This window comes from Ylistrum balloti, unplaced genomic scaffold, assembly GCF_031769215.1.
Source record: "Ylistrum balloti isolate Yb309-2 unplaced genomic scaffold, AGI_CSIRO_Ybal_v1 Utg371634, whole genome shotgun sequence".
NCBI lineage: Eukaryota > Metazoa > Mollusca > Bivalvia > Pectinida > Pectinidae > Ylistrum > Ylistrum balloti.
This window is the reverse complement of record NW_026782832.1, coordinates 54,576-68,923: the sequence shown is the minus strand read 5'-3', so window position 1 is coordinate 68,923 and position 14,348 is coordinate 54,576. Positions and strand designations below refer to the sequence as shown.

General features: G+C 36.0%; 1 protein-coding gene across 1 annotated transcript; it reads right to left on the bottom strand.

Annotated features, from left to right (window-relative positions):
* Nucleotides 1-12,261: 12,261 nt before the first annotated feature.
* LOC132563191 (uncharacterized) lies at nucleotides 12,262-13,938 on the bottom strand. Its single transcript, XM_060227943.1, has 2 exons — nucleotides 13,905-13,938; nucleotides 12,262-13,580 (listed from the first exon to the last, which is right to left on the bottom strand). The coding sequence occupies exons 1-2, from the start codon at nucleotides 13,936-13,938 to the stop codon at nucleotides 12,262-12,264; spliced, it is 1,353 nt and encodes a 450-aa protein (XP_060083926.1).
* Nucleotides 13,939-14,348: the final 410 nt, after the last annotated feature.

Sequence of the window (14,348 nt, the reverse complement as noted above, 5' to 3'; positions counted from 1 at the left end):
GCGAATGAACGTGGTGTGCAGGTTACGGTAAACCCCGGTCCAAACAGTGTCGGTCACCTGTAATCTCAAATATTGTATGAAAGACACACAGAGGGTTTAGTCATATCACAATTATTTGAATTCGCCCGTCTGACATACTTGCTGTGTCTGACATGCATTTTTGTTCAGCTTGGTGATGTAGTTTCATTTTTTATTTGACTCACGATATGTAATTCTAACCCCATCCATAGTATTTACATACTAGCATTAGAAATCAATGACATGACAGACTGTTCTATATCAGCTGTTTATCTTAATATTTTCCTGAAACGAAACCGACATGGACAGTTTTCCACCAAACTATATGATATGCATGATGATTCCAATTTTTCTATCACAAATTTCAATTTTTGGAGAGCAAAATCCGAGCGTCTCCAACCTTCTGTTTACATGTCGTAGTTGATTTAATATTCAAGGGTCTGTCCCTAATACCACGGTTTTCGTGCAAGATGTCGATCAATGAGAAAGCACTCACAACACAGGATTTCGAGCGATAAAGTCGATAAAGTTATTTTCGTTAGTTTTCCTGTTGGTTTTGTTGTTTTATACTTGTTCTTATTTGACAACGTGACATCACTTACTTCGAATGACCAAGAAGCAGAAGACGCTTACTCTTCCGGGACACCTTAGAAGGTTTAGTAGTGTCCATATCTTGCCCGAGTATCGAGTTTGGATTATGGTTTTGTTGACATGTTGGTATTTCTTGGCTGGTTTTGTATTAACAATTGCTATGTATTTGTGCGTCTTCTGTACAAAATTCTATATACCTCTCTTGAAAAGATACACGGGATTGGCACTTGCCTTCATTTCTTGGAGTATTGATCAAATCATCCAGTCATGTACATCCGTATACCATTAGCAATTATAGAGGCGTTTAATTGGACAGTAAACAATAGACATTACGTTCAGAGTATGACATCTCAGTCATAGTATGAAAGGTTTCATAGACAAATTAATATTTATAATGTTGTCACAATGATGTACTAGTTATACGGCGGATATCAAAGGTTTTACAAACGACACACAGGTTAAAATCAAATCTGCAGCCAAATATTGAAATTATCATCCTACGGTTGTTAAACTGCTCTTAGACTCGTCAGTATTGTTATTGAAATGATAGAAAGGTGTAAATAATGTAGACTTTTTTGTTTTATCGTAATTATACGTTTCTCATGTTTTACGTTGTTTCAGGAAGTGATGAACAGGTGCTTGCAAGGGGTAATAAGAATGTTGTTTTATAACATGCCACTTTGTTTTTATCTGCGATAACAAATCACAATGTTATTATTATCAAGAACATATAATACAACCACCTTTACAGAGTGAAGGTTTACATCACACGTACAACATATGCCTACGATTCTGGGCCGTTAACATGTATGGTTTGTGGCCGTCAGGAATACTCGACCTTATCATTAGCAACATGGCCATCTCTAGAGTCTGATAAGGATCTTTCCCTTTTCGATAGTAGATATCTTGTTCTCCTACAAACGTTGTGCTTTACATTGATTGAAAACAAGCAACCTTTCAACATATCAAAAGAAATATAGCCGAAAAATGTACGCGCTCTCTCGCTCTCTCCCCATCTAAACGCTTAACCTCGCAGTTTCTGAATTTGGTTTTATATCTCACTCTGCCGTGGTTTTATATAACTTTGAGGTCGGATTACTATTTCATTGACATTTCGTTCTTACTCAAGATAGTTATTTATAGTGCTCGATTCATACAAAAAAATTCTCCAATTTCTTACGAATGCATGTTCTTGATTAAAGTGATGTCTACAAGATTTGTATTCACAGCGTAGTGTCTGAGATAGAGATAATGACCCCCTTCCCTTCTGTCCGTAATTGTCTGCCCCTGAGGAACCAATAAAACATCACTTCTGTTCTTAGTGGATTAAGAGGGCATTGTCTAGGTGAAGATTACTTTCGTTCAAGGTCGTAGAATATCATGTTTAAGGCTTTGTTCAGGACACTAACGGGATTACGAACTACAATTCCAATATACCGGACTTCCCTCTATTGTCTTGAGATTTCCACAACATGTATACGGATGCATATACTGATTAAGCGTTAGGAATAACGAAGTACAATCTTAATTATTTCAATCATCAAATGAAACTTTATAAAAAAATTCAAATTGAACTTTGAACTATGATTTGAATATTAGTAAGGATAATGCTTTCATTACATGATATATAGGGTGAATATATTAGCTTTTCAAATTGCTCAGTGTGGCTGTGCTCAGTCGTACACCTGCACATTGTACTGTATCGTTGATATGTTCAGTCAACCATAAAATACACGTGCTCGATTTACAAGTTTCAACCTTTTTCAGTAGCTAGGCAACACAAGATGAATATGTTAGCCTTCCAAATTACCTGTTGGAGGTGAAGGTAGGGGTGGGGGGTTTTGATGATGGTTCAATCAACCATAAAATATGTTCATGTTGTACTTTGTTTACACCCTTTTTACAAGCTTGGTCATGCTGAGTATGGCTTTATTCATCTATCCATCAGGCATTTTTGAGTATGGTGACAGTTTAGGGAGATATTCCAAGCAGGTAACATTGTGGATTATGGCATATAATACAGGTGCAGTGATGGTGTAGTAAGGCATATACCTTGGTCAGAAAATTACCTCTACGTCTTCCAGAATGGTAACATTTATTGACCGGGTTTATTTTGATGAACTCCCTTGATGCAATTGTCCAAGTACACGCCGGAGCTATTGGCCCTGAATTTATGCTAATGAACGATAATGCTAGATCACACTGGGCAAGGGTGGCTGAGCAGTACCAATACCAAGAAACTATTTATCGAATGAAATGGCAAGATCGCTCGCCGGACTCAATCCCTCAAGCATATGTGAGGCATTCTGCAAACAGCTCTCTGCCAGAATTGTTTTTGTCAAGGACGTTACATGACATAGGAAATTTTTGGCACAGAATCTGCTACGAAATAGGGGCATGCAAAAAGATGTGCAGCTGTAATTGATGCTCTTGGGAATCACGTTCGATACTGAAACAGTTTTTTTATATAGAAAGATTTATTTTTAGAATTGCCCGTTAACAATGTTAAAGATTTCAGGGTAACGTTTGCCTTATGACTCACTTCTGTAGTTTTTTTCTGAATTATTGTGTATGCCGTAAGCCGAATGTGAGTAGGCACTTACAGGTTACGTTTAATTCTATATTAAAGGGCTGAATCCCAGTATCATATTGGGAAATAACCCTAGAGCGAAAGAAGTCTTCTTTGAAGCTAGTTAGTATACCTCATGCTTCTGTTGTTTACATTGTTCCCACTTTTGAACTGAAATTATTTACTTTGATTGGTCATTTACACAGCAGGTATTGTCAGTGAAATTGGTTACCCTTCCGACAACCCTGGTCTTATTCTCCTGGTACGTTTGGGGTCTACGTTTAAAACTATCCAATGTTCATGATTTTGACCTTGTTCCTTCGAATTTGAGTTCAAATTAGTATTTTCTTTGTTGTTTTTGCATAGTAAATCATACAAATATTAAACTTCCATTTTCATAGAGGTACATCATGAACAACCGACAGAAAAAAAACCCACTTATGATAAGTAAGAGATTCTTCGAAAATTGTGGGATCGAATGTAGGGAAGCAGCATTATCCAGCTTGGTGACAACGCCAAGTAAGCTTCAAGATTGAGAAAAAAGGTAAATCAAAAGTACTCAGATAAAAAAGGTTAACCAATATACGATGAAGATATAGTCACAACGTCTATATTTAAATTCATGACAGTTTCAAAACGAGTTTTTGTTCAACTGATGAAAACAGTGTCGATTATTACAGAAAGAATTGAATATACTTTGGTCCTCAGTACAGGTTTTTAATCTATTCAATTGTTTCAGATAAGGGATTGTTATTGGAAAATATCCATATTACTCTATTTATAATCAACTGACAGAAGTCTGCCTTATGTTGATGGTTGTTTCTATGTTAATTTCTTTCAATATATAATTACACACAAGTAAAACATCCTGATAATTGACGTAATAATAGGGTTTTTTTTTTAAAATATTCACCATTACAAAAAATGGAAATTCTAACCTGAGTTTTGAAAGTAATTATGTTAAAAAAAAGTACAAAGTAAATAGCTTCAGTATAAAAGGTAAGTTCCTTTACCTTTAACTAGAGTTTTAAGTTGATCAGCACTGGAGTAAGCACTAAACATCATGACGTATTGTCGTTCAGGAGACAAACATATTCTCATCATAAAGATTAATTCATTTGATCTTATTCGATAAATCAGAGTTATCATGTACTTACAAAACATTATCAGGAACTAATCTAGATTATGTCGATAACAAAACTCCGTCTCGTGACTAAGCGTAAAATCCCTATATCTCAGTACTTTATCATTGTGTTTAAATTGCGATATAACACAGTTTTTTAAGATTTTTTTTTTTTTAAATGTGTCGGTCACTATATTACTCACACATTAAGAATTACAATAAATATACATGAAAAAATAGCATATACAAACCAAATGAAAGATTACGTACAAGTGTTCATATCCTTTCATTGCAGAAAAATACAAACATGTCAACATAATCATAATTCAAACTCAAGACCATAAAACTAGGGCAAAATATGAACAAAAATTAAAAAATAAGACCAGGTGTTCCGGAAGAGTAAGCGTTTGTTTTCTGCTTCATCGACGACACCCGGCATGCAAATCTTGGTCAATAAAACTAAGTAGTGTAACGTTCTCAAATGAGAACAAGGTATTCAACAACGGAATCAATAGGGAAACTAAAGAGCATTCAAACACGTCCGACTTCATATCACACGAAGGAATGTAATATTTCTCAATTTCATTTCATCATCTTTCATATTTGGAGAGTTTATCAGTCCGTTGACGACTTCTTGGACAAAAATCGGGATAGTGGGAAAATGTACAAGAATATCGAATCAACTGTGATATGTAAACACCATAGGCTGGGGATGCAGGAATATTGCTATCCACAATAAGGAAATTGCAAATCATAAAGTTTATCAAACAGCTGGGTGGAAATCAATCCATGTTGGTTTTGTTTTAGGAGGAGATCGTGATAAGCAACGGATGCAGAATAGTCTTTCGTGTCTTTGATTTCCAATCCTGGTTGGTATATACGATTGATATGGTCAATAAATTTCTGGTTATTTAAAGACGAGAACATATATGCACGTAAGCAGTATTGCATTACCTCTAGGTTGATAACAATATATTTGAATGTTATGATAATTTTGCTACATACTTTTTTTTCCGATTACCGTCACATAATTTTGACATTTGTTTCATTCATGGATATATGTATACACATCGGTTAAGTTTGAGGGGAAAACACATTTCATAATTTCATTTAGCGAAATTGACTAGACCTCGAAAACACTAGTTTGACACCTGCTTATCTGATAAGATCATTTACTTCAAATACCCGTTTAAGGCAACAGAGACCCAGACTTAGCCGTTCTCAGAACACGGCCGTCATCGTTAATGCGTTTTATTTATGTAGATAAATAGGCTCTGTATTATGGTCTGCTTCCCTTCTTATCAAAGACAGAAATCATAAGTGACGATGATTGCTTCTGTACAATGCTCAAAAACGATCATACAAATAGTTAACATTTAGTTCAATTAATTGACGATAATGTAATGATCAAAAGCGAAAATACACGGTTTTCAGAATTCTTCCGAGATGCTCCCTGAGATAACAATGTATTCCAGGTATTGCATCATATCCAATGAAGTGCCTTTATGCCCTTATGCTTTGCTTTGAACTTAGAACTTAGGTATCCTTAGATTCACAAGATTCAAAACCTGACCAAAAAATATCCCAAACATTGGGTCACGAGACAAATATAGTCATCAAATATCAGATCTTGCATATGCTGTATTCGCAACTTGAAATAAAACAAATGAAAATTGCAGAGACAGGGATCACTAAATGATTCATATTTGCGAAATTAGAAATTAGATTCATTTACAATTTTTCCACCCAAAAAAATACGTGTTTTATTTAAATCAAAACATAATAATTGATGAAGGTGACCTTGTAGTCATCAAAACGTCACTCTTATATCCTCTACTGGTTGTGTTATAAGACTTTTCATTCTATTGACAGTACTAACTTAAGGCAAATATTCCGAAAAAAAATCCTAGCCATGTCTGGAATATGCAAACCGTCCTAGCTATTTTTGTGTGTCTGAATATCAATATATATATACACAATACTTCGCTTACGTATTACTGTTAAAGCATGTTATTTATAAATACTTTAATGCCTTACCCGTGGCAATGCTCCTAAATGTAAATCAAATTTCCTTTTCATGTGGAATTGATTTTAAACTATAGTAGAATCTAAACTGTAATAGGGGACTTATATATTTCATTTATTTGATGAAGTTTTAAAATATCACCACACTTCCTCAGAAAATATGGCAGTGATCCCAGAGTGAAGAAAACAAGGTCTTGATGTATAGTGTTGTTATGTATACCCGACTATGTTCGTTTACGTACATGTTATATATTCTATGTATGTTAAACGACTGACGCCAGTTTTGTTTGGAGCATTACTTACAGGAACTGGTTTTAACACAAGATTAATGTCTTCCACATAGATGAATAATCATTTAAATGATTCATAATATTGTCATGTGACACCTATGCAGAAAACTGCAAATGAAATATTCATGCAGTAATATGAGTGTTATATCACCAAAAAACTCTAATAATAAGCTAGATATAACTGTCCTTTTATTTGCTATGTTGAGGTTCAACGTTTGTTTTTTGGGAATCACAAAAGTGTTTCCGTTTCAAACGTGTCACAAAACAGGAGAGTACAAAATCATGAACAAAACATTTAGTTTATATAGAAACCTATTAAAGCAAGCTAAAAGATTTTATCGGGGATGTTCTCGAAAAACTAAATGGGCCATAAAACAAAATGCAAGGCACTTTTGTCTCATCGATGACATTCCCCTTTATGAAAATCACGCCATCTTACGTTGATTCGGGACAGTATCAGCGAAACCATCAGATACATATACTCCAACACAAGATGAAGATAAAAATGAAACCATGATAAGAACTACATAACTGTCATTTGGTCCTCATCAACTTGCATTTTATTACTGTTAGAATTCCAAACACAACGTTGCCTCTTGGTTCTGTTGTTGTATACCTTGTTCTCCTTTGATAAAAGGACACTACTTACAAGGATTGACAAAGGCATACATAGTGGGTATTGTCGATGAAACAGAAGACGCTTACTCTTCAGTAACACCTGGTTTTATTCTCATTGTACTTTTTCTCGAGTCTCCGTAAAAATCTTACTTTTGTTCATGTTTTGCCGTTTTGAATATGAGGTTGAATTATGATTATGTTGACATGTTGGTATTTTCTTGATTTTTTATTATTTTTTTTTCATAGACAAATGAAGAATTAGAAAAGTGAAAATATCTTTGTATAACTCATGATATATAAACATAAAACAAAGTAATAATATAGTGAATTCAACATAGGCGAAAAATTGCCAGTAGATTATTTATAACAGAATTGCAAAAGAGATCCATTTACTCAACCAACCACACAAGATATTCTCAGAACATAACCTGTTCCACTTGTTGTAACCTACACGGATCATTACCAATTTTCATTTCATGTGTTTTGAGCATTTAAGTTCAGATGATTAAAACCAGTAGAATTGAAAATCGATTACTTTCCCGAGAAAACATCATTTATTACAAAAAGGTTACTGTAACATACATCATTACCGTAGCTTGAATACAAATCATTTCTCCACATAGGCTGAGTCAACTACTGGTAAGTAATGACATCCCCTGCAGTTTCACACGTGTATGGATCTGACTGATCCTAACAGTTACAGCAGAATGATGGCCTATAAGGTTCCAGTTTGGCTTATATATCTGAGCCCCGTCTCTTTCATGTGTCTTAGAATATAAAAGCGATCGATACTTGTCGTTCGCCATGAAAACTTTCGCCCGATCATCCTTCTTTATTTCTCTATTTGTCCTGTGTGAAGACAACCGAGAAAATCAAAACAAAATTTCAGCTGTCCTTTACTGTAGACCATGCACTGAGGACAAAGAAATACATCTATCTAAAAAGGATAGAAAGAATTTTGAGTTTGTTTGTTCGAAATTCTTGTTCAGAGATCTATATCATTCTTCGATCCTGATCTGGATTGTACAATGTTGATGTCTGTGGGAATGCCTATATCGTAAAGAAATTTCTGACTGACCTTGGTTACCATATGAACTGACTAAAAAGTATCGAATATAGGAATGCAGAAGACCAAAGTAGAAGTGGCATTATATATAACTTTAAGATTTAAAGTGATTAGTACAAGGACACCTGTAAAGTATTGATGATGATTGTACTGTAATGTAAGTGACATTTGATATGTAAATAAGGACAGAATAGATTGACTGTGTCGATCCCTCTGTGATCAATCCGTCCAATTTACGATTACTCAGTGAAAATCGTTGTGATCGTGACGTTATGCCTATATCCTTGTTTGTCAATCGACTTAAAAGCGGTATCGATGTGGAAAAACTTTGAAATGCCATCGAATTCATGACAAAAACCGAACACCTCCAACTACAATCATAGATACGGCAAATTGATCGAAAAAACTAAGCGGTAAAAAAGAGGTTACCAAACTGTGTAAAATATGTCTGTGACTAACATTACACCAGTGTCTCGTAACAACGTAGACGATGGACTTCATTTGTTAGACATAAAAGAGCAAGCTGAAATGTTTGTGAAAGCAATGAGTGCTGCCTCTTTAACTTTCTAGTAGTGGTCGTACAGTTTAATGTCTGTCTTAGAATATGCTGCATATCATCACAAGCACTATATAATCTATGTAGTAGCTATGGAGATTGGAAGAGGTTAAACATATCTGCGAATAGATCAGTTGCCTCTACATTGTCAATCCTTAAACTTATATTCTCTCCCAAAATACATTGCAGTACCCAAATAACACCCCTGTAAATCGTTCACGCCGTTTCAAAATTCTTAGCAACGTATTTGTGTCAGATGATAAATTATTTCAACTTTTGACTGATTTGGTATTTGTATCATTAAAATAGATGTTTGTTCGTCTGGAATATGACTACATTAGTCTACATGGTTATAAATGCGGAAGATTATATTTGAGAAAATAGTCATCAACCGTCGTGTTTACATTTCTATACTTTCACTATTCAACTACCGAGATACAAGGTGATATTCTATAACATCAGTTATAACTTATAATAATTTGGCTACAACATCAATGTCACATTTACTTCTTAAAATCCCAAATGTTGTTTTCTTTTACTCTGATCGATGGCAAACAGCCTATAGCTGCATCCTTCGCTGGTGTTGTCAAGAATTCACGGCGTCAAACTTAGACCCTGACCGCGAGGTCAACTATTGGTAGTCCGTGAGCAGTGTACAGTGGTGTATTGTGACTGTTAAGGGACGGCAAGTCTGGCAGAGATTGCTTGACTTAGTCCACATGACTTTCATCATTTCTAATTTAGATTGGACAGTCTGAACATTTTCCCTTGTTTCTACACACAACAAATTCGCTGTTTTATTACACTCATAAAGCTGACCATGCTACAAGCATATTCCCCCGATAAGGTCAATTATTTCGAAAAAAGCTGCTTATGCACTTATCCATAGTGCCTTATATGGACGTTTGTTTTGTTTGTTTTCGGACGCTTAAGGACATTCTATTTAGACAATCTTCATTTTTTTTTAAATCCGTGATACACGATATTAACAATGTCAACTTCCATATTCTTATATAACTGCTATTGGTCGTCGCGGAAGCGGGTTTCATCAAGGCTAAATAGTCATTATTGTTTTTACGTGCTGACCTCAGGATGACCTGCTTTAACAACCGTAACCGTAAGTTATTAGACCTGAGCACCATATCAACGGTATGTTAATGAAGACACCGGAAGTAACCAGTATAGCTTTGTATCTGGTGTCTTCTTGAGATGAAAGAATGTATCGAAATAGACGTATACTCTCTTCACAAAACGATAACGTCTTGATAGAAGGGCTTGTTGAAGACGTTATGATTGGCTGATGATTTTGATCAATTACACTTTGGTCTAGCTTCATTTACCTTTATGAAAGATCAAGAGAAATAATAGCAAACAAAAATTTCATGGAAGGTTCCGATATAGAAAGCGTCAAGTGATATGGTTTTATATACTTAACAAATGAAAAATGACACCAAACGTTGGCTAATTATATAGATCATTTTCAGTTACTAACGTGTTTTGTAGGAATCTCTGGATTGGCTGCAAACAATTTAAGTGAAATCATCCATGCGTGAAATTCAAATATAGAACAAAACCTATTCTTTCACTAAACTCTAGATTTGTTAAGTTGCATTTCGATAAAAAAAACTTTATGCATATTCACAATGCTGCGTCAGTAGAAAGATAGAGGTAAAAGGTGATTAGCATACTCCACGTCGGCGCAACGTAACGCGAAGTTGCAAGATTTTGGTGTAGCCAAAATATGACGGCTCTGATTTTGATTGATGTCAAATGACGAGACTGCGAGTTTGGCGATGTCAGAGGGCACGAGAATACATATCTGCTTTTTTCTTTTTCTTTTTATGTATATCTATATCCTCCTCTTTAAAATTACCTATGGTTTTCAAAAAATTAGTTATCAGCCAATTTTGACTAAATTATCACCAGTAAGTAGGTATCTATATAGTTCTTCAATTATCTTATATGGAGCTCGATGTATGCGGTGTCAGTGGGTAAATATAAATAGTTCTATAATTATCCTATATGGAGCCCCATGTAAGCGGTGCCAGTAGGTATATATATTATATATACATAAATCTATAGTTCTATAATTATCCTATATGGAGCCCCTTGTTTGCGGTGGATGTAGGTATCTATATAGTTCTGTAATTATCGTATTTGGAGCCCCATGTATGCGGTGCTAGTAGGTATATATATATATATATATATATATATAGTTCTTTAATTATCCTATATGGAGCTCCATGTATGCAGTGCCAGTAAGTATATCTAAGTATTTCTATAATCATCCTATATGGAGCCCCATGTATGCGGTGCCCGTTAGTAGGTATATATATAGTTCTATAATTATCCTATATGGAGCCCAATGTATGCGGTACCAGTAGGTATATATATAGTTCTATAATCATCCTATATGGAGCCCCATGTATGCGGTGCCCGTTAGTAGGTATATATATATAGTTCTATAATCATCCTTAATTGGGACCAGGTGCGCGATGCCAGTAAAAGGGCCTTCTTATTAACATAGATGATACTGCTGAACGCTACATTACTTGAAGCAGAAAAAGCTTACAATTCTGGGAATTATTTGTCTTATTCTGCATGCGGTGTTTTTCAAGGATCTCCGTTTAGGCTTTCTCGGATACATGCTTTGATCTATATTGATCACTTGCGCATCTAAATTAGAATTTTGTTAACATATGGGCAATTTGGTTCGTCGGTAGGAATGTACATATACTTTAAATATTGAAAAATACTTACATCTTCAATATTTTGTTTCACATGGAACAAGAAAGCGCTGCGTCAAGAATACCTTTTCAACCCACTAGATATACATTGAACGCTCTGTGCATTATACAAGGGTTATAAGGATGTTTGAGAAGATGGCCATTATGCGTCTCGCTCCTCTCTCGTTGAATAGAATCTGTGTACTCTGATGTAAAAGAAGGATAAAGAGTCGTAAGCACGTTATCACATTCCAGACAAACGTCATTCAGAAAAACAAGCGTATTGGTGATGGCGCTGTCAATCAATCTTAACGACACACTTGTGTCTGCAACCATTCCAGCATGACCGCATTTGTTTCAATATTGACAAGGAGAACGATAACCTTACCCCAAGGTCACGTTTCCTGGGCAGTCCATTAATCCTGTGATTTACATCTGGCCAGTAACTAGTTAGCAGAGCTAACCACCAACGATACGTTACTTGAAGTAGGAAACTTCCGTACGGTACAGTCACTTGAAGTAGAAGACTGCCATATTGTACAGTCAATTGAAGTAGAAGACTTACGTATGGTACATTCACTTGAAGTAGAAGACTGTCGTACGGTACAGTCACTTGAAGTAGAAGACTGCCTTACGGTACAGTCAATTGAAGTAGAAGACTTACGTATTGTACATTCACTTAAAGTAGAAGACTGCCGTACGGTACAGTCACTTGAAGTAGAAGACTGTCGTATGGTACAGTCACTTGAAGTAGAAGACTGCCGTACGGTACAGTCACTTGAAGTAGAAGACTGCCGTACGGTACAGTCACTTGAAGTAGGAAACTTACGTATTGTACAGTCACTTGAAGTAGAAGACTGTCGTATGGTACAGTCACTTGAAGTAGAAGACTGTCGTATGGTACAGTCACTTGAAGTAGAAGACTGCCGTACGGTACAGTCACTTGAAGTAGAAGACTGTCGTATGGTACAGTCACTTGAAGTAGAAGACTGCCGTATGGTACAGTCACTTGATGTAGAAGACTGCCGTACGGTACAGTCACTTGAAGTAGAAGACTGTCGTACGGTACAGTCACTTGAAGTAGAAGACTGCCGTACGGTACAGTCACTTGAAGTAGAAGACTGTCGTACGGTACAGTCACTTGAAGTAGAAGACTGCCGTACGGTACAGTCACTTGAAGTAGAAGACTGTCGTACGGTACAGTCACTTGAAGTAGAAGACTGCCGTACGGTACAGTCACTTGAAGTAGAAGACTGCCGTACGGTACAGTCACTTGAAGTAGAAGACTGCCGTACGGTACAGTCACTTGAAGTAGGAAACTTACGTATTGTACAGTCACTTGAAGTAGAAGACTGCCGTATGGTACAGTCACTTGAAGTAGAAGACTGTCGTATGGTACAGTCACTTGAAGTAGAAGACTGCCGTACGGTACAGTCACTTGAAGTAGAAGACTGCCGTACGGTACAGTCACTTGAAGTAGAAGACTGCCGTACGGTACAGTCACTTGAAGTAGAAGACTGCCGTACGGTACAGTCACTTGAAGTAGGAAACTTACGTATTGTACAGTCACTTGAAGTAGAAGACTGCCGTATGGTACAGTCACTTGAAGTAGAAGACTGTCGTATGGTACAGTCACTTGAAGTAGAAGACTGCCGTACGGTACAGTCACTTGAAGTAGAAGACTGCCGTACGGTACAGTCACTTGAAGTAGAAGACTGTCGTACGGTACAGTCACTTGAAGTAGAAGACTGCCGTATGGTACAGTCACTTGAAGTAGAAGACTGTCATATGGTACAGTCACTTGAAGTAGAAGACTGCCGTATGGTACAGTCACTTGAAGTAGAAGTCTGCCGTACGGTACAGTCACTTGAAGTAGAAGACTGTCGTACGGTACAGTCACTTGAAGTAGAAGTCTGCCGTACGGTACAGTCACTTGAAGTAGAAGACTGTCGTACGGTACAGTCACTTGAAGTAGAAGACTGCCGTATAGTACAGGCACTATGGAATAGTGGTTTTAGTAATTTAACAGATCCATTCTTATGTATAATATAGTATGTGAATAGAACTTTATACCTAAAAACACCTCAACATTGAATTTCTTGTATTACGTATTTTTTCGGTAGATACCAGAAGTTGCAAAATAACAAAATGTTGATTTTAATAATGAACATCAAAATTAGTCAACCGTCACAATATGATGATATTACTATAATTGTCAATAGTTTCTATTCTATTTTTTATTTCAATTCTAAATTTAAATGATTTTTATTTTGTTTTTAGATATTCACTTACATTACAAACTTGTAAATATTTGAATACTACCTTGTAGCATTACGTCTACATCAGATGAATCCATAGTGATTTCGTTATTCTAGAATTTGCTATAATCATCCCACGAACCGGAACAGGATTTTCAATAGTGTTCGCTACAATTTCCGGTCTCCATATCCAATGATTACCTAAAGAGAATACAGTTTTGATTTAATGTATTCTGTGTCTGGAATCAGCTAGTTCATCAGTCATTGATACATCATCATCTCATGCAAGCTGTTGTACTCGATGACTCTCCGGTTCTTGTGGAAATACATTACCTGTTTATATTATAGGGACGGCAAGCTATAGTTCCAAAAGATTCAGTAATAGTGGTGAAAGAGTAGGTATTAAAACACCTGACTATTATTTGATGGATGTTACGAAGTTAAAGGGAATGCATGAACTGTTTTCTTGTACAGGGTCACCTTAACGATGGACAAAAGTCATACACCG

Coding starts and splice junctions, on each gene's coding strand:
- LOC132563191 (XM_060227943.1), bottom strand. CDS start 13,938: ATGGATTCATCTGATGTAGACGTAATGCTACAAG. Junction 13,581..13,904: donor TGTAGACGTAATGCTACAAG/GTAGTATTCAAA, acceptor ACTATTCCATAG/TGCCTGTACTATACGGCAGT.